The 26,733-nt window shown below is 39.4% G+C and overlaps 1 protein-coding gene across 1 annotated transcript in view; it reads left to right on the top strand.

Annotated features, from left to right (window-relative positions):
• Nucleotides 1-26,437, top strand: part of LOC119878351 (ankyrin repeat domain-containing protein 26-like) — a 125,847-nt gene extending 99,410 nt beyond the window's left edge. Inside the window, exons 27-30 of the mRNA XM_038588969.1 lie at nucleotides 800-1,014; nucleotides 2,922-3,150; nucleotides 25,174-25,219; nucleotides 26,182-26,437. Of these exons, the coding sequence (XP_038444897.1) occupies nucleotides 800-1,014; nucleotides 2,922-3,150; nucleotides 25,174-25,219; nucleotides 26,182-26,318 (627 nt within the window). The 3' untranslated portion in view covers nucleotides 26,319-26,437. The remainder of the gene's footprint in view (nucleotides 1-799; nucleotides 1,015-2,921; nucleotides 3,151-25,173; nucleotides 25,220-26,181) is intronic.
• The last annotated feature ends 296 nt before the right edge of the window (nucleotides 26,438-26,733 follow it).

Genomic DNA, 26,733 nt, shown 5'->3' with positions numbered 1-26,733 from the left:
TTCCTGGGTGGCCCAGTGGTTTTAGCACCTGCATTTGATCCAGTGCGTGATCCTAGAGTCCCAGGATCGAGTCCCACATCGGGCTCCCAGGGTGGAGCCTCCTTCTCAGCCCGTGTCTCTGCCCCTCTCTCTCTCTCTGGCTTTCATGAATAAATAAAATAAAATCTTTAAAAATAAATAAATTTAAAAAACTAAAACTTTTACCATGGAGTATCTGGGTGGCTCAGTTGGTTAAGCAGCAGACTCTTGATCTCAGCTCAGGTCTTGGTCTCAGGTTTGTGAAATCAAGCCCTGCATTGGGCTCCATGTTCCGTTCCTAGGTTATTCTTCCTTTTTGAAGATTTCATTTATTTATTTATTTCCTTATTTATTTATTGAACATGAGCAGGGGGATTGGCAGAGGGGGAGAGACAGAGAGACAGAATGAATCCTGGGTAGACTCCATACTGGGTGCGACTCAGGGCTTGGCCTCAGGACCTCTGACTGAGAACATGCTCTGAGCAGAAATCAAGAAACAGGTTATTCTCAAGTTGTATTATGCACTTTTTAAAATTTTTAATTGATTCTCTTGTTCTTTGAAGTATCAGATTGCATGAGTACTAATATAAGAATGATTAAACTTTATTTTTATCATTCAGATTCAATTCAGGTGACATTGGTGATAAATATTTTACACTTCAGCTTTTTTTACACATTTAAAATTGCTCTCTGAATCATTGAGTCCCAACTGAAGGAAAGAAATATACTATAATTACTCAAGTTTTAGCTGTTTTAAAACTGTGCTTTTAATTTGCTTTAGAGACAAGCAGCATCTCAAGAAAACTTAGAGCAGTTAAGAGCAAGTCATGATGCTTCAATAAGAAGTCAAGTGGCACTCAGAATTAAAGAGCTGGAATCTGAACTTCAATCCCAAATAAGAAATTCTCAGGAACTTAAAATAGAATTGGAAAAGTACAGGCAACTCTACCTAGAAGAATCAGAAATGCGAATGTCATTGACAAAAAAACTGAACAAGTAAGTTAAAACAGAATCAATGAAAATAGATTTAGCTTATTGATTTGCCTCTAAAGCATAATTTTTATGGAGATGGGTTCATGAGATTAGTAGGAAGTGAAAGCCAACTGGATAGTATAATTTTGGAAAATAACGTTTGTAAATAAACTTACCATTTTATGTTCATCCAGGATAGTTTGCCTCTCTCCTCTTTCTGTGTGTGTGTGTGTGTGGGGGGGGGGTATATGATTTTACTTTTTCCCGTTAATATTTTCAGTTACTCTATCTTGTTGTCTTTACAAACTAATTGTTTAAAACTTTATAATTTAGACAGCATATTATTTTTTTAAAGTTGATATATTTTATTTAACACAATACGTCAAAAAATATCCTTTCAACTTGTGATCAATATAAAATTATTACTGAGATATTTCATATTTTTTTCATTCGAAGTCTTAAAAATCCAGCATGTATTTTACAATTATGGTATATTTCCAATTAGAACACTAAATTTTCATTGGGAATACGTGTCTATATTTAAACTTCATAAAATTTATAGTGGAAAGAGCAGATTCACATACCTGCATCTTTACAACCCTACTTAAAAGGTTTTTTGTTTTGTTTTGTTTTGTTTTGTTTTGTTTTGAGTTCAATTTGCCAACATGTTGCATAACAATTTGCCAACATATGACATAACAACCAGTGCTCATCCCGTCCAAGTGTCCCCCTCAGTACCCATCACCCAGTCACCCCAACCCCCTGCTCACCTCCCTTTCCACCATCCCTTGTTTCCCAGAGTTAGGTGTGTCTCGTGTTTTGTCACCGTCACTGATATTTTCACTCATTTTCTCTCCTTTCCCTTTATTCCCTTTCACTAATTTTTATATTCCCTAAATGAATGAGACCATATAATATTTGTCCTTTTCCGATTGATTTATTTCACTCAGCATAATACCCTCCCCTCCAGTTCCATCCACGTCGAAGCAAATAGTGGGTATTTAGACAGCATATTACTATAAAATTTTTTGTCAGAATTACCCTAAATAGAAATATTAATGAGTTCATTTTTGGAAGATTACACCTTTAACCCAAAAGATCAGGTGCCAATACTATACATCCTGGCAGGTTGGTAAATTAACTTTCTTGATTGTGTCTTTGGTATTATTACTAGAGAGCCTGAGGGTGGGGGAAACCTTTGTAGGTTTTCTACTTTATATAAAAGTATACATGTGAAACAGAGAAAGATTCACACTGGGGTGAAAGGCAGTATAAATCCCAACGTGGTTAAAAATAGCATCATGGTGGGCATGAGGGGGTGTGTGGAAGACAAAAAGGGCAGATTCTACTTCCAGGGCCTTGGTAAGTGTGTTATCAGCTAATTGCCTCTGGAGCTGTTTCGGTCCTTCTGATCACTGCTCTGCCATCTACCTGGCCCCTAGACGTTGTTGGTCTGAGGTATTCCTCAGTGCGAAACCCTCAATTTCTCTGAAGCAATGAGTAAAATGTACAAGAGTGGTGAAAGCACATCCTTGAAAATGTCTTTGAGGGATGGTTTATTTTTATGTTCTGAACTGGTTTACTAAATACAAATATGTGTAATGGCATTCTCCAGAATCTTTTAATTACAGCCATTCCAGAAGGTAGCAAGTATTACCTGTCAATCCATGTACATCACTGTCAGCCATTTCTTTCCCTCCCCTAATTTGAATTTCTTGTTAGTTATCCCTGGAATCATATATACTCCTTTGGAATAATTTTAAACCTATAAATATATATAGTAGCTCTGCTCTGTCACATTTTCAGTGTTAAAACACTGTTTACTGGCACATTCTGTTTGCTATTATGGAAACTTAAAAAAATGCAGGTCATGCAGGAATGATTTGGGTAGAAATAAAATACTAAGCACTTGTGTTGTGTAATCTTCACAGGACTAATGAGAGGCTGGCAGATATCACTACCAAATATCTGGTGGAGAGACAGCAGAACAGACCTTTCCACAGCACTCTTACTATAGGACCAGTCTTGGAAGGGCCTTATGTTGGAAATTTGACTAGTAGTTTACTGCTGGATAGAAATGTTACTCCAAGAGAAAATGTAATGATTCCTACCTCAAGGCCGCAGACTTCAGTTAGCAGCATTCAAACTCACTTGATCAAGGTTAGTTATATTATCTTTCTTTTCTTGAGTTTCAGATTTCCAATAAAATTTTTGTTTTTAATTTGGTGAAATTCTGAGTTAACTGAATAATACTCATTAAGTAAAAGTTATACTGGTTTGTGCTAATAAGGAAATGGGACAGAAATTTTATGGTATTTTTTTTAAGCTCCTGGAGCTCTTATTGTCAAGAGATACCTATTATTAACTTTATTCAATAAATACAACTAAACTGACACATTTTATCTTCTTATTTTTTAAAGATTTTATGTATCTGAGAGAGAAGAGAGTGTGCCCACGAGTGGGGAGAGAGGTAGAGGGAGGGGGAGAATCTCAAGCAGGCTCCCCACTGAGTGTGGAGCCTGACTCAGGGCTTGATCCCATGACTCCGAGATGATGATCTGAGCTGGAATCAAGAGTTGGATGCTTAACCAACTGAGTTCCCAAGGCACCCCCAAACAGACCCATTTCCTTGAAAAGCTATGTTAAATTGGATTTTGGAAAGTAAATATTATTACCTACTAACCCAAAATACACTTAGATGCTTTGACTTATTCTCTGATTAGCAATAGTTTATAATATGTTTAAAGTTTGCTGTAAAAAAAAATAAAATAAAATAAAGTTTGCTGTAACCCAATTTTCCACCCCTATGCATAAGTGAACGATTAGAATCCAAACACTTAACCATGTAGGGATATTTATTATTTTAACGATTCCACGGTAAGTCCTTTTTATGAATTAAATAAACTTGTAACACTAAATTGATAGTTCTATGTTTTGGGGGCACCCGTATGACTGAGTGGTTTAGCATGTATCTGCCTTTGGCTCAGGTCATGATCCAAGGGGTCCTGGGATTGAGTCACGCAACAGGATCCCCATAGGGAGCCTGCTTCTTCCTCTGCCTATGTCTGTGCTTCTCTCTCTGTACTTTTTATGAATGAATAAATAAAACAGTTTAAAAAATGTTGTAAGTTTTGGCATTTTCTTACATGAGAGCACATCCCTAATTGCTTTCTTATAACACCTTTTTTAACTTATATTACTTCTATTTCAATTTTTATAAAATGGCTTGCTGAGCAACTGTAGAGATTTTCTAAATAAGTCAAAGAAATATTTGATTTTTTTCTTTTTTTTTTTTTTTGAGAGAGAGAGAGAGAGAAAATGAAGGAAAGCAAGCAGGTGGTAAAGGGCAATGGGAAACAGAGAAGAGAGACTCTTAGGCAGGCTCCATGCTCAAAGTGGAGCCGGATCTCATGACACTAAGATCATGACCTGGGCCAAAATCAAGATTCTGACACTTAACTGACTGAGCCACCCAGGCACCCCACAAATAATTGGATATTTCAAATGAAATTCACATATATTTACCTTGATGCCATCACTTGAATGATTGATGACTAAGATGGCAGTGATAGGGAGCCTTTAATAACAACCCATTTCCATTGAGTATCATTGTTGTTAAAATACCCATTTCAATCAATGCACATAGGCTTATGATTTTGATAGTATATTCATGGTTTTATTAAGTTTTTTTTTTTTAATTTTTATTTATTTATGATAGTCACAGAGAGAGAGAGAGAGAGGCAGAGACATAGGCAGAGGGAGAAGCAGGCTCCATGCACCGGGAGCCTGATGTGGGATTCGATCCCGGGTCTCCAGGATCGCGCCCTGGGCCAAAGGCAGGCGCAAACCGCTGCGCCACCCAGGGATCCCTCATGGTTTTATTAATGTAGAAAAATGTAGCATAGACTCATGTTAAATGAAGCCTTAGTCTTGTTCTTTCATTTGACTTCCTTGTTTTCTTGCTCTATTCTCTTCTGATTCGATGACTTTTAGTATTATGTTTGGATGCTTTTCTTCCTTTTGTGTATCCGTTATAAATATTTGCTTTGTGATTACCATGAAGTTCATATATAACATCCTGTGTATGTATAGCAATCTCTTTTAAGTTGATGGTTACTTCAGTTCAAACAGATTTTAGAAACACTGCATTTTTACACCCTGCCTTGTTTTATAAATTTTTTTAAATTTATTTTTTATTGGTGTTCAATTTACTATCATACAGAATAACCCCCAGTGCCCGTCACCCATTCACTCCCACCCCCCGCCCTCCTCCCCTTCTACCACCCCTAGTTCGTTTCCCAGAGTTAGCAGTCTTTACGTTCTGTCTCCCTTTCTGATATTTCCCACACATTTCTTCTCCCTTCCCTTATATTCCCTTTCACTATTATTTATATTCCCCAAATGAATGAGAACATATAATGTTTGTCCTTCTCCGACTGACTTATTTCACTCAGCATAATACCCTCCAGTTCCATCCACGTTGAAGCAAATGGTGGGTATTTGTCATTTCCAATAGCTGAGTAATATTCCATTGTATACGTAAACCACATCTTCTTTATCCATTCATCTTTCGTTGGACACCGAGGCTCCTTCCACGGTTTGGCTATCGTGGCCATTGCTGCTATAAACATCGGGGTGCAGGTGTCCCGGCATTTCATTGCATTTGTATCTTTGGGGTAAATCCCCAACAGTGCAATTGCTGGGTCGTAGGGCAGGTCTATTTTTAACTCTTTGAGGAACCTCCACACAGTTTTCCAGAGTGGCTGCACCACTTCACATTCCCACCAACAGTGTAAGAGGTTTCCCTGTTCTCCGCATCCTTCCAACATTTGTTGTTTCCTGCCTTGTTAATTTGCCCCATTATCACTGGTGTGAGGTTGTATCTCATTGTGGTTTTGATTTCTATTTCCCTGATGGCAAGTGATGCAGAGCATTTTCTCATGTGCATGTTGGCCATGTCTATGTCTTCCTCTGTGAGATTTCTGTTCATGTCTTTTGCCCATTTCATGATTGGATTGTTTGTTTCTTTGGTGTTGAGTTTAATAAGTTCTTTATAGATCTTGGAAACTAGCCCTTTATATGATATGTCATTTGCAAATATCTTCTCCCATTCTGTAGGTTGTCTTTTAGTTTTGTTGACTGTATCCTTTGCTGTGCAAAAGCTTCTTATCTTGATGAAGTCCCAATAGTTCATTTTTGCTTTTGTTTCTTTTGCCTTCGTGGATGTATCTTGCAAGAAGTTACTGTGGCCGAGTTCAAAAAGGGTGTTGCCTGTGTTCTCCTCTAGGATTTTGATGGAATCTTGTCTCACATTTAGATCTTTCATCCATTTTGAGTTTATCTTTGTGTATGGTGAAAGAGAGTGGTCTAGTTTCATTCTTCTGCATGTGGATGTCCAATTTTCCCAGCACCATTTATTGAAGAGACTGTCTTTCTTCCAATGGATAGTCTTTCCTCCTTTATCGAATATTAGTTGACCATAAAGTTCAGGGTCCACTTCTGGGTTCTCTATTCTGTTCCACTGAACTATGCGTCTGTTTTTGTGCCAGTACCACACTGTCTTGATGACCACAGCTTTGTAGTACAACCTGAAATCTGGCATTGTGATGCCCCCAGATATGGTTATCTTTTTTAAAATTCCCCTGGCTGTTCGGGGTCTTTTCTGATTCCACACAAATCTTAAAATAGTTTGTTCTAACTCTCTGAAGAAAGTCCATGGTATTTTGATAGGGATTGCATTAAACGTGGATATTGCCCTGGGTAACATTGACATTTTCACAATATTAATTCTGCCAATCCATGAGCATGGAGTATTTTTCCATCTCTTTGTGTCTTCCTCAGTTTCTTTCAGAAGTGTTCTATAGTTTTGAGGGTATAGATCCTTTACATTTTGATTAGGTTTATTCCTAGGTATCTTATGCTTTTGGGTGCAATTGTAAATGGGATTGACTCCTTAATTTCTCTTTCTTCAGTCTCATTAGTTATATAGTTAGTGTATAGAAATGCCACTGATTTCTGGGCATTGATTTTGTATCCTGCCACGCTACCAAATTGCTGTATGAGTTCTAGCAATCTTGGGTTTGCTATGTAGAGTATCATGTCATCGGCGAAGAGGGAGAGTTTGACTTCTTCTTTGCCAATTTGAATGCTTTTAATGTCTTTTTGTTGTCTGATTGCTGAGGCCTGGACTTCCAGTACTATGTTGAATAGCAGTGGTGAGAATGGACATCCCTGTCTTGTTCCTGATCTTAGGGGAAAGGCTCCCAGTGCTTCCCCATTGAGAATGATATTTGCTGTGGGCTTTTCATAGATGGCTTTTAAGATGTCAAGGAATATTCCCTCTATCCCTACACTCTGAAGAGTTTTGATCAGGAATGGATGCTGTATTTGTCAAATGCTTTCTCTGCATCTAATGAGAGGATCATATGGTTCTTGGTTTTTCTCTTGCTGATATGATGAATCACATTGATTGTTTTACGGGTGTTGAACCAGCCTTGTGTCCCAGGGATAAATCCTACTTGGTCATGGTGAATAATTTTCTTAATGTACTCTTGGATCCTATTGGCCAGTATCTTGTTGAGAATTTTTGCATCCATGTTCATCAGGGTATTGGTCTGTAATTCTCCTTTTTGGTGGGGTCTTTGTCTGGTTTTGGAATTAAGGTGATGCTGGCCTCGTAGAACGAATTTGGAAGTACTCCATCTCTTTCTATCTTTCCAAACAGCTTTAGGAGAATAGGTGTGGTTTCTTCTTTAAACGTTTGATAAAATTCCCCTGGGAAGCCGTCTGGCCCTGGACTCTTGTGTCTTGGGAGGTTTTTGATGACTGCTTCAATTTCCTCCCTGGTTATTGGCCTGTTAAGGTTTTCTGTTTCTTCCTGTTCCAGTTTTGGTAGTTTGTGGCTTTCCAGGAATGCATCCATTTCTCCTAGATTGCCTAATTTATTGGCGTATAGCTGTTCATAATATGTTTTTAAAATCGTTTGTATTTCCTTGGTGTTGGTAGTGATCTCTCCTTTCTCATTCATGATTTTATTAATTTGAGTCTTCTCTCTCTTCTTTTTAATAAGGCTGGCTAATGGTTTATCTATCTTGTTAATTCTTTCAAAGAACGAACTCCTGGTTTTGTTGATCTGTTCCACAGTTCTTCTGGTCTTGATTTCGTTGAGTTCTGCTCGAATCTTTATTAACTCCCTTCTTCTTTTGGGTGTAGGATCTATTTGCTGTTTTTTCTCTACCTCCTTTATGTGTAAGGTTAGCTTTTGTATTTGAGGTCTTTCCAGTTTTTGAATGGATGCTTGTATTGCGATGTATTTCCCCCTTAGGACTGCTTTTGCTGCATCCCAAAGATTTTGGATGGTTGTATCTTCATTCTCATTAGTTTCCATCAATCTTTTAAATTCTCCCTTAATTTCCTGGTTGACCCTTTCATCTTTTAGCAGGATGGTCCTTAACCTCCACGTGTTTGAGGCCCTTCCAAACTTCTTGTTGTGATTTAGTTCTAATTTCAAGGCATTATGGTCTGAGAATATGCAGGGGAAGATCCCAATCTTTTGGTATCGGTTCAGACCCGATTTGTGGCCCAATATGTGGTCTATTCTGGAGAAATTTCCATGTGCACTTGAGAAGAATGTGTATTCAGTTGAGTTTGGATGTAAAGTTCTGTAGATATCTGTGAAATTCATGTGGTCCAGTGTATCATTTAAAGCTCTCGTTTCTTTGGAGATGTTGTGCTTAGCAGACCTATCGAGTATAGAAAGAGCTAGATTGAAGTCACCAAGTATAAGTGTATTATTATCTAAGTATTTCTTCACTTTGGTTAATAATTGATTTATATATTTGGCAGCTCCCACATTCGGGGCATATATATTGAGGATTGTTAAGTCCTCTTGTTGAATAGATCCTTTAAGTATGATATAGTGTCCCTCTTCATCTCTCACTACAGTCTTTGGGGTAAATTTTAGTTTATCTGATATAAGGATGGCTACCCCTGCTTTCTTTTGGGGACCATTCGAATGTTAAATGGTTCTCCAACCTTTTATTTTCAGGCTGTAGGTGTCCTTCTGTCTAAAATGAGTCTCTTGTAGACAGCAAATCGATGGGTCCTGCTTTTTTATCCAGTCTGAAACCCTGCGCCTTTTGATGGGGTCATTAAGCCCGTTCACATTCAGAGTTACTATTGAGAGATATGAATTTAGTGTCATCATGATAACTATTCAGTCCTTGTTTTTGTGGAATGTTCCACTGAACTTCTTCTTAAAGGGGAATTTTAAGAGTCCCCCTTAAAATTTCTTGCAGAGCTGGTTTGGAGGTCACATATTCTTTTAGTTGCTGCCTGTCTTGGAAGCTCTTTATCTCTCCTTCCATTTTGAATGAGAGCCTTGCTGGATAAAGTATTCTTGGTTGCAAGTTCTTCTCATTTAGGACCCTGAATATATCCTGCCAGCCCTTTCTGGCCTGGCAGGTCTCTGGAGAGGTCTGCTGTTACCCTAATACTCCTCCCCATAAAAGTCAGGGATTTCTTGTCTCTTGCTGCTTTAAGGATCTTCTCTTTATCTTTGGAATTTGCAAGCTTCACTATTAAATGTCGAGGTGTTGAACGGTTTTTATTGATTTTAGGGGGGGATCTCTCTATTTCCTGGATCTGAATGCCTGTTTCCCTTCCCAGATTAGGAAAGTTTTCAGCTAGAATTTGTTCAAATACATATTCTGGCCCTCTGTCCCTTTCGGCACCCTCAGGAACACCAATTAAACGTAGGTTTTTCTTCCTCAAGCTGTCGTTTATTTCCCTTAATCTATCTTCATGGTCTTTTAATTGTTTGTCTCTTTTTTCCTCAGTTTCCCTCTTTGCTATCAACTTGTCTTCTATGTCACTCACTCGTTCTTCCACCTCGTTAACCCTCGTTGTTAGGACTTCTAGTTTGGATTGCATCTCATTCAATTGATTTTTAATTTCTGCCTGATTAGCTCTAAATTCTGCAGTCATGAAGTCTCTTGAGTCCTTTATGCTTTTTTCTAGAGCCACCAGTAGCTGTATAATAGTGCTTCTGAATTGGCTTTCTGACATTGAATTGTAATCCAGATTTTGTAACTCTGTGGGAGAGAGGACTGCTTCTGATTCTTTCTTTTGAGGTGAGGTTTTTCTTCTAGTCATTTTTCTCAGTGCAGAGTGGCCAAAAGCAAGTTGTATTGGGAAAAGGAGTCAAAGAGAGGAGAGAAAGAAGGAAAGAAAAGAGAAAGAGAAAAAAAGGAACAAAAAAAACGAAAAAAAAAGAAGAAAAAGAGAAAGAAAAAGAAAGAAAGGAGAAAAAAGGGGGGTGGGGGAAGGAAACAAATCAAAAAGCAAAAAAAACAAACAAAAAAAAGAACCACGGGGGAGTATCTTCTGATTCTGTGTACTTTAAGTCCCTTGACTTCCCCTGGAAGTTGTCAGTCAGTCTAGCTGGTCTTCTGGGGGAGGGGCCTGCTGTGATGATTTTCAGGTGTTAGCAGTTGGGGGAGCTGCTGTGCCCCTGCCTGGTGCAGGGCTCAGTGGGGGTTGTTTACCCCGTGAGGCCCCAGGAGCAACAGCCCTAGTGGCGGGGCCAGCTCTGGAAACCTAGAATCAGCCCCCGCAGGAACTCCGGAGCTCTCCGTCTGCAGGGCCTGGAGGCTCCGGGGCGGGGCCGCTGATCTGCTCAGCTGGGGCAGGAGCGTCCTTGCTGTCCTGGGCCCTCCTGGCCTCTGCCTGTTCCGGGGGAGGCCGGATCCTGGGCTGTGTCCCGGCGCCCTGTGCTCCCGGCCTGAGCTGTTGGATTCGCGCTCCGGGCCGCGCAACCCCCTCCGCGGAGCCGCCGCCCGAGCCTCCCCCCACCCCCCCAGCTGCTCCTGGAATCGCGCAGCCCCCTCCGCACGGAGCCTCTTCCTCTGCCCAAGCCCCTCCGAGCTGCTCCGGGTCCGCCAGGGTCCCGCCGTGCGCGCTGCAGCCCTTAGGGAGCTCGGCGCACTCTCCTGGGCGCGCAGTTGCTCTGTTACTGTCCCAGGGAGCCCGAGGGCATCCTCGCCCTTCTGGGTCCTGCTCCAACTCCCTGGAGCCCCTTTCTGCCCGGGAAGGTCGGTGCAGCTCCTGCTTCCCCGGGACGGGGCTCTCCTGTCCTGGGGACACTCGCCCCGGCCTCAGCCCAGCTCCTCGCGGGGCCCCTCCCCCTTGGAGGCCTTTGTTTCTTTATTTCTTTTTTCCCATCTTCCTACCTTGATAGAAGCGCGAACTCTTCTCACTGTAGGATTCCAGGTGTTCTCTCTTTAATTCTCAGGCCGAATTCATAGATTTTCAGGATAATTTGAAGGTTTTCTAGGTAATTTGGTGGAGACAGGTGATTTGGGGACCCTACTCTTCTGCCATCTTGCCCCTCCTTGTTTTATAAATTTGATGTCATAGTTTACACCTTTGTATTTTGTGTATCCCTTAACTAGTTACTGTAGATATAATTGATATTATTCCTTTTGTCTTGTAACCCTCATACTGGCTTTATAAAAATGATTGGTCTATTACCTTTACTGTATGTTTGTTTTTACGATAAAACTGTCTCATTATTTTCTTATTTCTAGTTATGGTCTTTCTTTCTTTCTTTCTTTGAGAGCAGAGTGAGTGAGAACACAAGTGAAGGGGAGGGAGGGGCAAGGGAGAGGGAGAAGCAGGCTCCTCTCTGAGCAGGGAACAGGGAGTCCCTTGCAGAGCTTGATCCCAGGGTCCTGGGAGACTCTTCACTGACAGCCTTCCAGGTACCCTGGCCTTTTCTGATTAAAGAAGTCCTTTTAACATCTCTTATAAGACCTATTTAGTGGTGATGAACTTCTTTAAGTTTTGTGTGGGAAACTCTTTATCTTTCTTTCAGTTCTGAATTATAAACCTGCCAAAAATATCCTAGGTTTTTTCCTCTTAGCACTTGGAAAATATGCGACAATTTCTTATCTTTTTTTTTAACTTTCTTTTTATATGATAAATTTATTTTTTATTGGTGTTCAATTTACCAACATACAGAATAACACCCAGTGCTCATCCCATCAAGTGCCCCCCTCAGTGCCCATCACCCATTCACCCCCATCCCCTGCCCTCCTCCCCTTCCACCACCCCTAGTTCATTTCCCAGAGTTAGGAGTCTTCACGTTCTGTCTCCCTTTCTGATATTTCCTACCCATTTCTTCTCCCTTCCCTTCCATTCCCTTTCACTATTATTTATATTCCCCAAATGAATGAGACCATATAATGTTTGTCCTTCTCCGATTTTTATTGGAGTTCAATTTGCCAACATTTAGCATAACACCCAGTGCTCATCCCAAGTGCCCCGCTCAGTGCCTATCACCCAGTCACCCCAACCCCCCACCCACCTCCCCTTACACTACACCTTGTTCATTTGCCAGAGTTAGGTGTCTCTCATGTTTTGTCACCCTCAGCGATATTTTCACTCATTTTCTCTCCCTTTATTCCCTTTCACTAAATTTTATATTCCCCAAATGAATGAGACCATTATAATGTCTGTCCTTCTCCGATGGACTTATTTCACTCAGCACAATACCCTTGAGGTCCCTCCACGTTGAAGCAAATGGTGGGTATTTGTCGTTTCTAATGGCTGAGTAATATTCCATTGTATACATAGACCACATCTTCTTTATCCATTCATCTTTCGATGGGCACCGAGGCTCCTTCCACACTTTGGCTATTGGGGACATTGCCGCTAGAAACATCGGGGTGCAGGTGTCCTGCCGTTTCACTGCATCTGTATCTTTGAGGTAAATCCCCAGCAGTGCAATTGCTGGGTCTAGGGCAGGTCTATTTTTAACTCTTTGAGGAACCTCCACACAGTTTTCCAGAGTGCATGCCACAGTTTTGGCTGAAAAATCCACTGATATCCCTGTAGTGGTTCGCTTTGATATAACTAATTGCTTTTCCTTTCTTTTCTTTTCTTTTTTTTTCTGCTTTTAAGATTCTCCTTTTCTCTTTCATTTTTGACTTGTTATTATGTGTCTTGGTGTGAAACTCTTTGGGTTCCTTTTATTTGGGACTGGCAATGCTTCCTGGGCCTGGAGGCCTGTTTTCTTCCCCAGGTTAGGGAAGTTTTTAGGTATTCTTTCTTCAAATAAGTTCTTCACCCTTTTCTCTCTTCTTTTTCTGGGACCTCTCTAATGTGAGTTTTATTATACTTGATGCTATTCCAGAGGTCCCTGTATCTTAATTTTTCTTTTTTTTTTTAATTTTTAAGGCATTTATTTATTTATGATAGTCACAGAGAGAGAGAGAGAGGCAGAGACACAGGCAGAGGGAGAAGCAGACTCCATGCACTGGGAGCCCGACGTGGGATTCGATCCCGGGTCTCCAGGATCACGCCCTGGGCCAAAGGCAGGCGCCAAACCGCTGCGCCATCCAGGGATCCCTAAATTTTCAAATTATTTCTTCTTTTTGCTTTTCAGCTTGGATGATTTTTACTACCCTTTCTTGCAGATTGCTGATCTGTTCTTCACATCTTTTAATCTGCTGTCGATTGTGTCTGGTGTATTTTTCATTTCAGTTATTGTATTCTTCAGCCCTCATTGGTTCTTTTGTATATTTTCTCTTTGTTGAAGTTCTCACTGAATCCGTCCATTCTTCCAAGTTTGCTGAGCATCTCTGTGACCATTACTTTGAACTCTTTATCAGGCTGACTCCTTATCTCTGTTTCATTTCGTTGTTTTTCTGAGGTTCTATCTCGTGGCCTTGTTCTTTCATTTAGAACATACTCCTCTGTCTCTTCGTTTTGTCTGACTTTCTCTGTTTGTTTCTAAAATTGTTCTTTCCAACTTTTCCCTCTTCAAAATATGTTGCTTTGAACAATGATTGTTAGTTATAAAGTCAAGCAAGAAGAAACATTTTTCAAAGTATTGTCTGGTCATTTCTCTCATTGGAGCTGTGGTGGGGTAGGTGGCTGAGCACATCTTTTCAAAAAAGAGATTTGGAATCTCCTAAGCACTGCCTAGTGCCTTCTCCCCAATTCACTCATTAGGCAAATCTCCCTTCCTGCTGTGAGGGAGGTAGAGATAAATCCACTTGTGGGTAATGATGGTTTACCTCTAACTTCTGACTGGATTTAAATTAAAGTTAGTCCTGTCTTTTGTACATACCAACTCTATAATGATGAGAGGTTGGACAGAGCATACTAGGTGGTAAAGAGAAGTCTGTTTTGTGTTTAATAATCCACAGCATAGATAACTCATTTGTTTTTGTTTTTTTTTTTAACTCATTTGTTGATTGATTTTGGTAAACTAAGTTTTATCTGGAGGAAAAGAATAATTCTTTCCAGGAAGAGTTTCCTCCATTTCAGCCTCTTTGGTTCAACTAAAGATTTTCTCCTTCAAGTTCCGTGTCTTGTGGTTTAAAAAATTTGTACTTATAAATGCAGTCTATTAACTGTTCCCAATAGGAGTAAAGATCATTTCCATTGCTGTATTTTTATTCATAAAACATTAAAATTTATAATTTAAATTACACTTTAGACTTTAAAATTTATAATTTAATAAGAAAGGTGTTTTGTGCCTCATGCCTAGTCGTTATTGAGCCACATGACAAACTTTTATGTGTTCATTTTCAGTCAGTTATAGTTAAAAATGTAGGTATTTTTCCTGAAGATGATGAAGTAACTGGCATAAAAACTCTCAGCTCAGAAGGACCTAAAGCACATTCCTGGCCTGCAACTCTTTGGTCTTTTGACCTGAGGCAAACTGCAATCTTTCTGAGGCCTTCTTGTCTCTTATGTAAAATTAGGGACTTTGACTAAATTAGTGACTACTTTTTGGAAAACAATATTTTTTTCAAAGAATGGAACTTAATTTGTTTTTGTTTTGTTTTGTTTGTTTGTTTCTGTTTTTGCATTAAACTGTATTATACAAAACCGAGACCAGTGGAGCTGTGTAGCTAAAAGAGAGATGAGACTACAGCTGTAGACTTTTGTCCCTCAATCCTACAGTATCCCCAATGGAACCTTAGATTTCTATGATTGGTAGTTTGGAAACAAACTGTTATGAGAAAATCCTTCTAATTAATGAGTCTTCGAATTAAAATTTGCTGATACGTTGTTTTTATGTGTATAATTTTCTTACCCTCTTATGTTTTTGATAAATGGAAAAGTATAAATAAAATTGCAAATATGTTCTCTTTATTAATGGATTGCAAGCTATTTCTACCATCTAACTCAATTCTCACCTGGAAATAAACCAGGGTCACAGAAGCAAGTATTTAGGAAAAGACTTTTGGCGAAAAGATCATTATATTACTTTGATCGTTCCTTAAGGAAATGAAGGCAGGCACTTAAGTGACTGGGCCACCTAGGCACCACTTAGTACCGTATTTAGACCCTATTTTGGGAATTCAATGAGAGGATACCTTTTATAAGAAATAAGAGCATTCTAGATGGGAATATTTGTAATGCACATTTGATCCTTGACCAACATGGAATTGAAGCTGCAGGTCTAGTTTGCCTACACATGGACTTTCTTGGCTGTTGTGTTGTACTGTATTTTCTCTTGTTTTTCTCAATAACCTTTTTTTCTCTAGCTTACTTTATTTTAAGAATATATTCTATAACACATGTAATGTACAAACCATGTGTTAATGGACTGTGTTATTGGTAAGGCTTCCCATCACCAGTAGGCTATTAGTAATTAAATTTTGGGAGAATCAGAAATTATACAGAGTTTTGACTGCACGGGGGTAAGTGCACCTAACCACTGTGTTGCTCAAAGGTCAACTGTAGTCTGAAATATTCCTAAATATTTCATAATTAAGTAGATAATAACTATAGTAAGTCAGGTGTTTCAAAAATTGGTCCTAATTCATAGAAAGGAAACAAAGTTACAGTTAAAATTTCTTTTCCTTGTTTCTAATTCTAGAAACTTATCAATGTGAAACTAAGTTGGAAAACTGGTGCTAGCTTATATTTTTTCCTTTCCTAAAGCAGATTTTCTGAAATCTCTGTGTTCACATGAAAAGAAGTACATCAGTCATCATATAGATAACAAAATAGTTTTACTCAATATTACCAGGAGAAATTCCACATGACTTTATGTAGTCCCACTTCCATTGTTTTATGTATTTAAGAGTCTGTGCTGAAAAATAGAGCATACAACATACCTTAAGATTTTGTTTTTCTAAAAGTGCAAAAGTGGAAAGCTCATTCGGAGGAATAATTTATTAAACAACTGATTAAACTCTCATAAAGGGCACTTTTTCTGAAAATCACAAACTATTAAAGTGTAAAATGACTCTTGTTTACAATTTTGTAACAATAGGATCCTTCAGAAGTTATGTATATTCTTTTATTTCACATTCCTAGCTCCATTGGTTTCTTTACTATTTTTTATTTAAATTCAATTAACTAGCTTATAATGTTATGATATATATATCATGCCCGGAGCCAAAGGCCTACTCTCAGCCGCCGAGCCACCCAAAGGTCCAAAGATTTAATTATTTATTGGCTGAGTAATATTCTGTTCTCTCTCTCCCGCTCTCTCTCTCTCTGTCTAATAAATAAATATGATTACTTATTTATTTATATCTACATCACATCTTCTTTATGCATACCTCTTTCAAAGAACATCCATATCTCTCAGGTTGGCTATTGAGGATATTACTGGTATAAACATATGGGTGCAGGTGCCCCTTTGGATCCCGACCAAAGTGATCTTTGGGATTCATACCTTCTAGCGCAATTGCTGGGTTTTGCATAGGTAGCTCCTTTTTCAACTTTTTGAGGAACCTCCGGTACTGATTTCCAGAGGAGCTGCACCAGGTTGTATTCTCACCAACATCATAAGAGGATCCCCCTTTCTCTGCATTCCCGCCAACATCCGTCATTTCCAGAATTGCTCATTTTGGCCATTATGAAAGGAGTGAGGGGGAAACTCACCGTGGTTTTGATTTCTATTTCTCTGGTGCCAGCTTATGTTGAGCATGTTTTCATGTGTCTGTTGGCCATATGTATGTCTTCTTTGGAGACATGTCCTTTCATTTCTTCCCATTTCTTCATTGGGTTATCTTTCTTTGGGTGTTGACTTTAATTAGCCCTTTATAGACTTTGCATACCAGCCTTTTATCTGATAAGGCATTTGCAAACACCTTCTCCCATTCTGTCAGTTGTCTTTTGGTTTTGTCAACTGTTTCCTTGCTGTGCAAAAGCTTTTTATCTTGATGAATTCCCAGTAGGTCATTTTGGCATCTGGTGACATGTTCTAGCAAGAAGTTGCTGCAGCCGAGGTCACAGAGGTTGCTGGCTGTGTTTTCCTCTAGGATTTTTTTTTATTTTTTTTTTTTTATTTTTTTTTTTTTAATATTTTTTTTTTTTATTTATGATAGTCACAGAGAGAGAGAGAGAGAGAGAGAGAGACAGAGACACAAGCAGAGGGAGAAGCAGGCTCCATGCCAGGAGCCCGACGTGGGATTCGATCCCGGGTCTCCAGGATCGCGCCCCGGGCCAAAGGCAGGCGCCAAACCGCTGCGCCACCCAGGGATCCCTTCCTCTAGGATTTTGATGGATTCCTATCTCACATTTGGGTGTTTCATCCATTTTGACTCTATTTTTGTGTATGGCATAAGAAAATGGTCCAGTTTTATTCTTCTACATGTGGTGGTCTGATTTCCCACACCATTTGTTGAAGAGACCACTTTGTCTCCATTGGGTTTTCTTTCCAGTATTGTTGAAGAGGAGTGGACCATAGAGTTGAGGGTCCACTTCTGGGTTTTCTCTTCTGGGCCATTGATCGACATGTCTGCTTTTGTGCCAGTACCATACTGTCTTGTTGATCACAGCTTTACAATAGAGCTTGAAGTCCGGCTTGTAATACCACCAGCTATGGCTACCTCTATCAACATATGTTTGGCTATTCGGGGTCTTCTAAGGTTCCAAACAAATCTTACCGTTATTTACTCAAGCTGTATGAAAAGAAGTTGGTAGTATTTTGATAGAGATTGCATTAAATATATAGATTGATGGAGCTAGCATAAACATTTTAACAATATTTAATTCTTTCAATCCATGAGCATGGAATGTATTTCCAGTTCTTTACACCTTTCTCAATTTCTTTCCAGAATGTCCTGTCATCTTCAGAGTACAGATCCTTTGTCTCTCTGGGTGGGTTTATTCCTAGGTATCTTATGGTGTTTGGTGCAATGGTCAATGGAATCGACTCCTCAGTTTCTCTTTCTTCCATCTCATTGTTAGTGTATAGAAATGCAACTGATTTCTGTGCATGGATTTCCTATCCTGCTGCTTTGCTGAATTCAGGAAAGGGTCCTAGCAATGTTGGGGTGGAGTCTTTTGGGTTTTCCACATAGGATATCATGTCCTCTGAGAAAAGTGAGAGTTTGAGTTCTTTTCTGATTCAGACGCCTTTTTATTTCTTTTTGTTGTCTAAATGCTGAGGCTATGTCGAACAACACTGGTTGTCCAGAGAGTGGACTTCCCTGTCGTGTTCCTGACCTTAGCGGCAAAGCTCTCAGTTTTTCCCCATTAAGAATGGCATCGGGTGTGGGCTTTTCGTAGATGGCTTTTATGATATTGAGATAGGCTCCCCCCCCCCCCCCTGCGAAGAGTATTGATCCGGAAAGGGTGTTGCACTTTGTCAACTGCTTTTTCGGCATCTCTTGAGAGGATCCTATGGTTCTTATCCTTTCGTTTATTACTGTAGTGTATCACATTGATTCATCTGCAGATGGCGAATCACCCTTGCAGCCCAGGCATTAAACCCACTTGGACATGGTGAATCGTCCTTTAATGTACTGTTGAATCCTCCCAGCCAGTGTCTTGGTGAGAATTTTGGCATCCATGTTCATCAGGGATATTGGAGTGTAATTCTCCTTTTGGGTGGGGTCTTGGTCTGGTTTTGCGATCAGAGTAATGCTGGCCTCACAGAGAACGCTGGAAGGTTTCCCTTCCATTACTAATTTTTATAAACAGCTCTGAAGAATAGATTAATTCTCCCTGGAATGTGTGGTAGAATTCTCCTGGGAAGCCACCTGGTCCTGGACTCTTGGTTGTTGGCAGATATTTGATGACTGCTCCCATTTCCTTGCTGGTTATGGGTCTGTTCAGGTTTCCTGTGTCTTCCTGTTTCAGTTTTTATAGGAAGGGATCCATTTCTTCCAGATTGCTTACTTTGTTGGCATATAGTTGCTCAGAATGTGTTCTTATAGTTGTCTGTATTTCTCTGGTGCTGCTCGTGATCTGTCTTCTTTCATTCATGATCTTATTTCCCCAGATATGGTTTTCTTTTTTAAAATTCCCCTGGCTATTCGGGGTCTTTTCTGATTCCACACAAATCTTAAAATAATTTGTTGTAGCTCTCTGAAGAAAGTCCATGGTATTTGGTTAGGGATTGCATTAAACGTGTAAATTACCCTGGGTAACATTGACATTTTCACAATATTAATTCTGCCAATCCATGAGCACAGAATATTTTTCCATCTCTTTGTGTCTTCCTCAATTTCTTTCAGAAGTGATCTATAGTTTTTAGGGTATAGGTCCTTTACGTCTTTGGTTAGGTTTATTCCTAGGTATCTTATGCTTTTGGGTGCAATTGTAAATGGGATTGACTCCTTAATTTCTCTTTCTTCAGTCTCATTGTTAGTGTATAGAAATGCCATTGATTTCCGGGCATTGATTTTGTATCCTGCCACGCTGCCAAATTGCTGTATGAGTTCTATCAATCTTGGGGTGGAGGCTTTTGGGTTTTCTATGTAGAGTATCATGTCATCGGCAAAGAGGGAGAGTTTGACTTCTTCTTTGCCAATTTGAATGCCTTTAATGTCTTTTCGTTGTCTGATTGCTGAGGCTAGGACTTCCAGTACTATCTTGAATAGCAGTGGTGAGAGTGGACATCCCTGTCTTGTTCCTGATCTTAGGGGAAAGGCTCCCAGTGCTTCCCCATTGAGAATGATATTTGCTGTGGGCTTTTCATAGATGGCTTTTAAGATGTCGAGGAATGTTCCCTCTATCCCTACACTCTGAAGAGTTTTGATCAGGAATGGATGCTGTATTTTGTCAAATGCTTTCTCTGCATCTAATGAGAGGATCATATGGTTCTTGGTTTTTCACTTGCTGATATGATAAATCAACTTGATTGTTTTACGAGTGTTGAACGAGCCTTGTGTCCTGGGGATAAATCCTACTTGGTCATGGTGAATAATTTTCTTAATGTACTGTTGGATCCAATTGGCTAGTATTTTGTTGAGAATTTTTGCATCCATGTTCATCAGGGATATTGGTCTGTAATTCTCCTTTTTGGTGGGGTCTTTGGTTTTGGAATTAAGGTGATGCTGGCCTCATAGAACAAATTTGGAAGTACTCCATCTCTTTCTATCTTTCCAAACAGCTTTAGTAGAATAGGTATGGTTTCTTCTTTAAACGTTTGATAGAATTCCCCTGGGAAGCCATCTGGCCCTGGCCCTTGTGTCTTGGGAGGTTTTTGATGACTGCTTCAATTTCCTCCCTGGTTATTGGCCTGTTCATGTTTTCTGTTTCTTCCTGTTCCAGTTTTGGTAGTTTGTGGCTTTCCAGGAATGCGTCCATTTCTTCTAGATTGCCTAATTTATTGGATCCGTTCTCTTTTTGATATGTCTGGCCAGGGGTTTATCGATCTTATTAATTCTGTCAAAGAACCAGCTCCTGACTTCATTGATGTGTTCTACTGTTCCTTTGGTTTCTATTTCATTGATTTCTGCTCTGATCTTTATGAATTTTCTTCTCCTGCTGGTTTTAGGCTTTAATATTCTGTTCTTTTCCAGCTCCTTTAGGTGTAGGGTTAGGTTGTGTATTTAGGACCTTTCTCATTTCTTGAGAAAGGCTTGCATTGCCATATACTATCCTCTTTCGATGACCTTTGCTGCATCCCAAATGTTTTGTGCAGTTGTGTTTCCATTTTCATTTGTTTCTATGAGGTTTTAAAATGTGCCTTAGTGCCCCAGTTGGATTCTTTATCCTCTGTGTATTTGAATTCTTTCCAAATTTCCTGTCAAGATTGAGTTCCAGTTTCAAAGCATTGTGGTTTGAAAGTATGCAGGGAATGATTCCAGTCTTTTGGTACCAGTTGAGAGCTGATTTGTGACTGAGTATGTGATCTGTTGTGCAGAATGTTTGTTCCATGTGCACCCGAGAAGAATGTGTATTCTGTTGTCATAGGATGGAGTGCTCTGAAGTTATCTGTGAAGTCCGTTTTGTGCAATGTGTCATTCAGAGCCCTTGCGTCCTAGTGGATCATCTGCTTATATGATCTGGCCATTACAGTGAGTGTTGTGTTAAAGTACCTACTATTATTATATGACTATCCATGTGTTCCTTTATTTTTGTTATTAATTGCTTTATAAGGTGGCCTGGGTGGCTCAGTCGGTTAAGGCTCTGCCTTTAGCTCAGGTCATGTTCTCAAGGTCCTGGGATCAAGCCCTGATCAGGCTGCCTGCTCAGTGGGGAGTCTGCTTCTCTCTTTCTTGCTGCCACTGCCTGTGTTCTCTCTCTCTGTGTGTGTCAAATAAATAAATAAATGAAATCTTAACAGAAAATTGGTTTATATAGTTGGCTGCTCCCAATTTAGACACATTAAAACTTATAATTGTCCAATTTTATTTTTGGATAGACCCTTTAATTATGGCATAGTGAGTTTCTTCATCATTTGTTGTTGTTTCTTCTTCTCTTAATTCAGTCTTTGGTTTAAAATCCAATTTGTGGGATGACCAGGTGGCTCAGTGGTTGAGCATGTGCCTTCGGCTCAGGTCATGATCTAGTCCCACATCAGGCTCCCCGCACGGAGCCTGCTTCTCCCGCTGCCTGTGCCTCTGCCTTTCGCTCTCTGTGTGTCTCTCATGAATAAATAAATAAAATCTTAAAAAAATAAAACAAAATCCAATTTGTTTGATATAAATATTGCCACTCCAGTTTTTTTTCATGTCCTTTAGTATGATAAATGGTTTTCCACTCCCTCACCTTCAATGTGAAGTTGTCTTTGTGTCTAAAATGAGTCTCTTTCAGAGAGCATATCAATGGGTCTTGCTTTTTTTTATCTACTGTCATACCCTGTGTGTTTTGGTTGGGGCATTTGACTTGTTTACATTCAGAGTAATGATTGAAAGATATGAATGTAGTGCCATTGTATTATGTGTAAAGTCTATGTTCTGGTCTGTGTTACTTTTGGGCTCTCTGTTTGCTTAAAGTTTCCCCTTTACCACTTCTTGCAAGGCTGTTTTAGTGATCACAAATTCTTTTAGTTTCTGTTTGTGCTGGAAGCTTTTTATCTCCCCTTGTATTTTGAATGAGAGCCTTGCTGGATAAAATTCTTGGCTGTAGATTCTTCTCATTGAGCACCCTGAGTATATCATGCCAGCTCTCTCTGGCCTGCTAGGTCTCTTTGGATAGATCCGCTGCCAGTTGAATATTTCTCTCCTTCTTGGTTCAGGGCCTCATGTTCCAAGCTGCTTTCAGGATTTTCTCTTTGTGTCTGAAATTTGCAAGCTTTGCTATTATATGGAGATATTGACATGTTTTTTATTGATTTTGAGGAAGGTCCTCTGTGCCTCCTGGCACTTGAGTGCCTGTTTCTTTCCCCAGATGAGGGAAGATCTCTGCTATAATTTGCTCAAATATGCCTTCTGCCCCCTCCTTCCCCTCTTTTTCTGGGATCCCCATTATTCTAACATTGTTTTGCTGTGTGGTACGACTCATCTCTCAAATTCTCCTCTCATCGTCCAGTGGTTGTTTCTCTTGCTTTTCCTCAGCTTCTTTATTCTCCATTGTTTTGTCTTCTATATCACTACTTCTCTGTGAAGCCTCATTTATCCTAGCAGTTAGAACCTTCATTTTTTATTGCATCTCACTAAGATTAGCCTTTTTTTATCTCAACTTGATTAGATATCAGTTGTTTTATTTCTCCAGAAAGGCATTCTCTAGTGTCCTCTGTGTGTCTTTTAAGCTCAGCTATTATCTTGATGGTCATTATTCTGAACTCTCGCTCCAGCCTCTTCCTTCTATCCATGCTGATTAGGTTCCGGGCAGTCAGTACTACCTCTTGTTCTCTTTGTGGCGGTGAGTTTTTCCATCTTGTCATTCTGTCCAGAGAAGAAGAGATGAGTGAGAGAACAGAATAGAAAAATATCAAGAATGACCCCAGATAAATACATGCTAAACAAATCAGAAGAGACCCGAAGCCAATTTAAAGGTTAACAAAGGAGATAATAGAATTAGATCAAGAGAGCAGAGCAGTACACCAATACTATGTGAATTTTGGTCTTTTTGTTAGGAAATTGCATCCCCAAATGGTTAAGAGGAAACCTTGTATATATACAAAAATAAAATTAAATACAAGGAAAGTCTAGGATGTAAGTGTAAAAATGGAAATTAAAAGTCAAAATAAAAAGGATATTATCAGCCAGTTGAACAGAACAGAGCAATATACTATATCGTAAGTATATTTTGGTCTGTTTGTTAGAAGAAACTACATCCCAAAATTGTAAAGAATGAAAAACTTCATTATATGCAAAAATAAAATTAAATGCAATGAAAGGATAGAATGTAACTGTAAATATGAAAATTAAGATAGATTTTAAAAATATTATAATCAGACTGATGAAGAGAATAGAGCAGTATAGTAGATTCTGGTTGTATTTTAGTCTATTTCTTAGAAGGAACTACTTCCCGAAATGGTACAGAAAGAAAAACTTCAATATATACAGGAATAATATTAAGAGCAGTGAAAGGATTGAATGCAAGTGTAAAAAGGTAAATTGTAAGAGTTGATAAGTGAAGAAATTGGTTGAAAGCAAAAAGAAAATTAAAATAGAAAGACTAAGGAGTCATGAGAAATAGCCATGAGTTCTATATACTGTTTGCCCCTAGCACTGGAGTTCTGCAGCTCTGTATGATGAGTAAAGTTGGTCTTAGCAGGATGTTGTTGCTGACCTCCTGAGGGAGAGGCCTGTTGCACTGATTCTTAGGTGTCTTTGCTTAGGGTGGGATTGCAGCACCCTTGCCTGGGGGCCAGGCCAGGTAAGCAGCTCCAGATTGCTCTCTGTGGATTTTGTTCCCTGAAGGCTTTCTGGGCAGCTTTAGAGGTTGAGAATGAAAATGGTGGCCTCCTAATTTCCAGCCCTGGAATTGAAAGATCTCACTCCCTACTGTGTCTCCCTGGTTTCTGTCTGCACTCTGTATTCACCCAGCCTGTGACCAAGCATTTTTATCTCAAGCACAGACCCCCTTTCGATTTTCCAAACTTTGCAGACCCCTGTAGCCCCCATTCACACTGTGCCTCCAGGGGGAAGGAGGAGGTCTTGCCCAGTTTTGCCACTTGTTGGACCCCTGCTTGGAAAGTGGTCACCTGACTGTTCCTCGGTGTGGGGTTTATGGCAACACTGAGCTGAATGCCCACTCCTGGGCTCACTGATTGCAACTGGCTTCCCCACTCAAATGCCTTGGCAACCACCATACTCAGGCGCTGCCCCCATTCCTTCTGTGACCCCGCCCCCCCCCCCCCCAGGGATCCTGAGACCACACTGTCCGTCCCACTTAGGATGCTGCCCCCCGTTGCCACCTGAGCATCTTTCAGACAGGGATGTCCTCACTGGAACAGACCTCTTAAAAGTTCTGGTTGTGCACTCTGCTGCTATATTACTTACCAGGACTTGCCTTCTGGCTTCCAGAGGCTCCCTGCCCCCCTGGTTTAATCTTCTGATACATGCCTCTGATTCATTTCTCCACACCTCCTACCTTGCAGAAAGCAGTCGCTGTTCTATTTGTAGAATTGCAACAATTCTTTTCTTGGATCTCTGTCTGAGTCCACAGGTGTTCAGAATGATTTGATACCTATGTAGCTGAATCCCAGACACCAGACAAAACTAGGGTCTCCTACTCCTCCACCATCGTCCTCTTCTTCCAGAAATTCTGTATATTCGATTAATCAATATTAATTGTACTTTTTATTAGACTCCTCTAAACAGCATTATAGGTTTCTTCTCAGTTATCCAGATTAAAATAACTAGGGATTTATTTTATTTATGTGATTATCTTTCTATTTAAGCAAATTGTAGCTTTTACTCTCTAAAAGTATCATTTCCAGACCACGTTTCATAAGCAAAATAAAATTCCTACAATAATGTCTCTTGTTTAACTTGAACATTGTAAGTAACGTTTAACTTATTTCAGATGCTGCAGGAATGGAAAGACAATATAATCAGAGATCTAAAAGAAGGTATGTTGCCAAATGTACGAATTTAGATGGTCATTAATTTATGAAATAAACCACAAATAGTAACTGGCATCCCTTCCCCTTGTTAAAATTTTGTCTAGATATATCTAATAAAAATGCAAAACATAAACATAATGAATAAGAGACTTATTCCTCATTTGGTCATCGTGTTTCATACCTTTTTTAAACATCTGCAGCCTGTTTGCCTGTTAGCACTTTTGGCTGTAATCTTCCTTCATTTGTGCCATCGCTATGGAACTGTCAATCTGAAAATGTGGGCGTTCTCAAATTCTTGTTTCTGCTAGTGGTAGAAGACCAAACAGACCAGACTTGTCTTAGTAATACTTAGTTAAGCAATTATATAGTTCATATAGCTGTCCCTTGACAGGTGACATTTCAATCTCCAGCCACTGGTTTTGCCATTGGGTAAAATTCCAGGTTTCTTAGCATGGAATATAAGCACCCAAATCAATTTGGTTCTTGCCACATTGGTGAGCCTTCTCTGTCGCCATTACCCTACTCTGCTGCTTTGCAGAGAGTAATCTTTCAGGTATCAGCCTTCCTATTCCCTCCACCGAAAAGCAGACAATATTGATAGAAAACCAGGATGTCCCTTCTTATAATGTCTTGTTTTAAACCTGTCATGGTATATTTGACTCTAGATATTGCCTGTTTGATTTTTCAGTCGATAGTATATGATTGTTCAGGGGTGGACTGTGTCATCAGCTTGCAATCTCATCTTGTAATGAGAAAACCAGAAGCTCTAGTGTTTATCCACAGTAGTAATTAATTCAATGGGCAATCGTGAGCAAACTGGATTTAATAGTAATCTTGTATTTTATATTGTAGTTATATGTAGATATTTTTCATCCTTTTAACACTCAGAAGATTCCAACTTTTTTTACTAACTTCTAGTTAACTACAAAGTATTTCAGATAAAGAATATTATTCTTTCTCTTTTTCAGTTGCTCGTGATTGCGAATCAGGATTCTGTAGATCTTCTCCTTTAGGACCTACTGACGAATCAAATGTAAATCAAGATCCAGTACTGCAAGCATCACGAGAATATGTAGAGATTTTGAATAGAAAGTATATGATCTGAAAGATATATAGTAAAAGTTTATTACCTAGATGTTTAATATAACATTTTAATTGTTTCCCAGTAAATATCTGATGTACAAAAAATCTTTATTAAAGGAAATTTTGTTATATCGTGTGTAATGAAAGTTTATATATTATTTTAAGCTATGTTTCTTGGCATCTGATTAACTTTTAAGCATATTTTGTACATGGAAACCAGCATTATTGAGTTTTACAGGCTCCAATCTGCCCAAGTAGATCGGACCAAATTGTTGATAATGTTTTGGGGCTGGTAATTGGTAGGGTTTTTTTTTTTTTTTGTATTTTCTGTTTTATTACTAGACATATGGATTTAGACACACATCATTTTGATATACTGCTGCTAAAGCTATCAACAATGCTTGTATGTATTTCAATTTTTATAGTGCCATAAAACC

Source organism: Canis lupus, unplaced genomic scaffold (assembly GCF_011100685.1).
Source record: "Canis lupus familiaris isolate Mischka breed German Shepherd unplaced genomic scaffold, alternate assembly UU_Cfam_GSD_1.0 chrUn_S1538H1724, whole genome shotgun sequence".
In the NCBI taxonomy this organism is placed as follows: Eukaryota; Metazoa; Chordata; class Mammalia; order Carnivora; family Canidae; genus Canis; species Canis lupus.
Note: the sequence above shows the minus strand (reverse complement) of the source record. Positions and strands in the feature narration are given on the sequence as shown.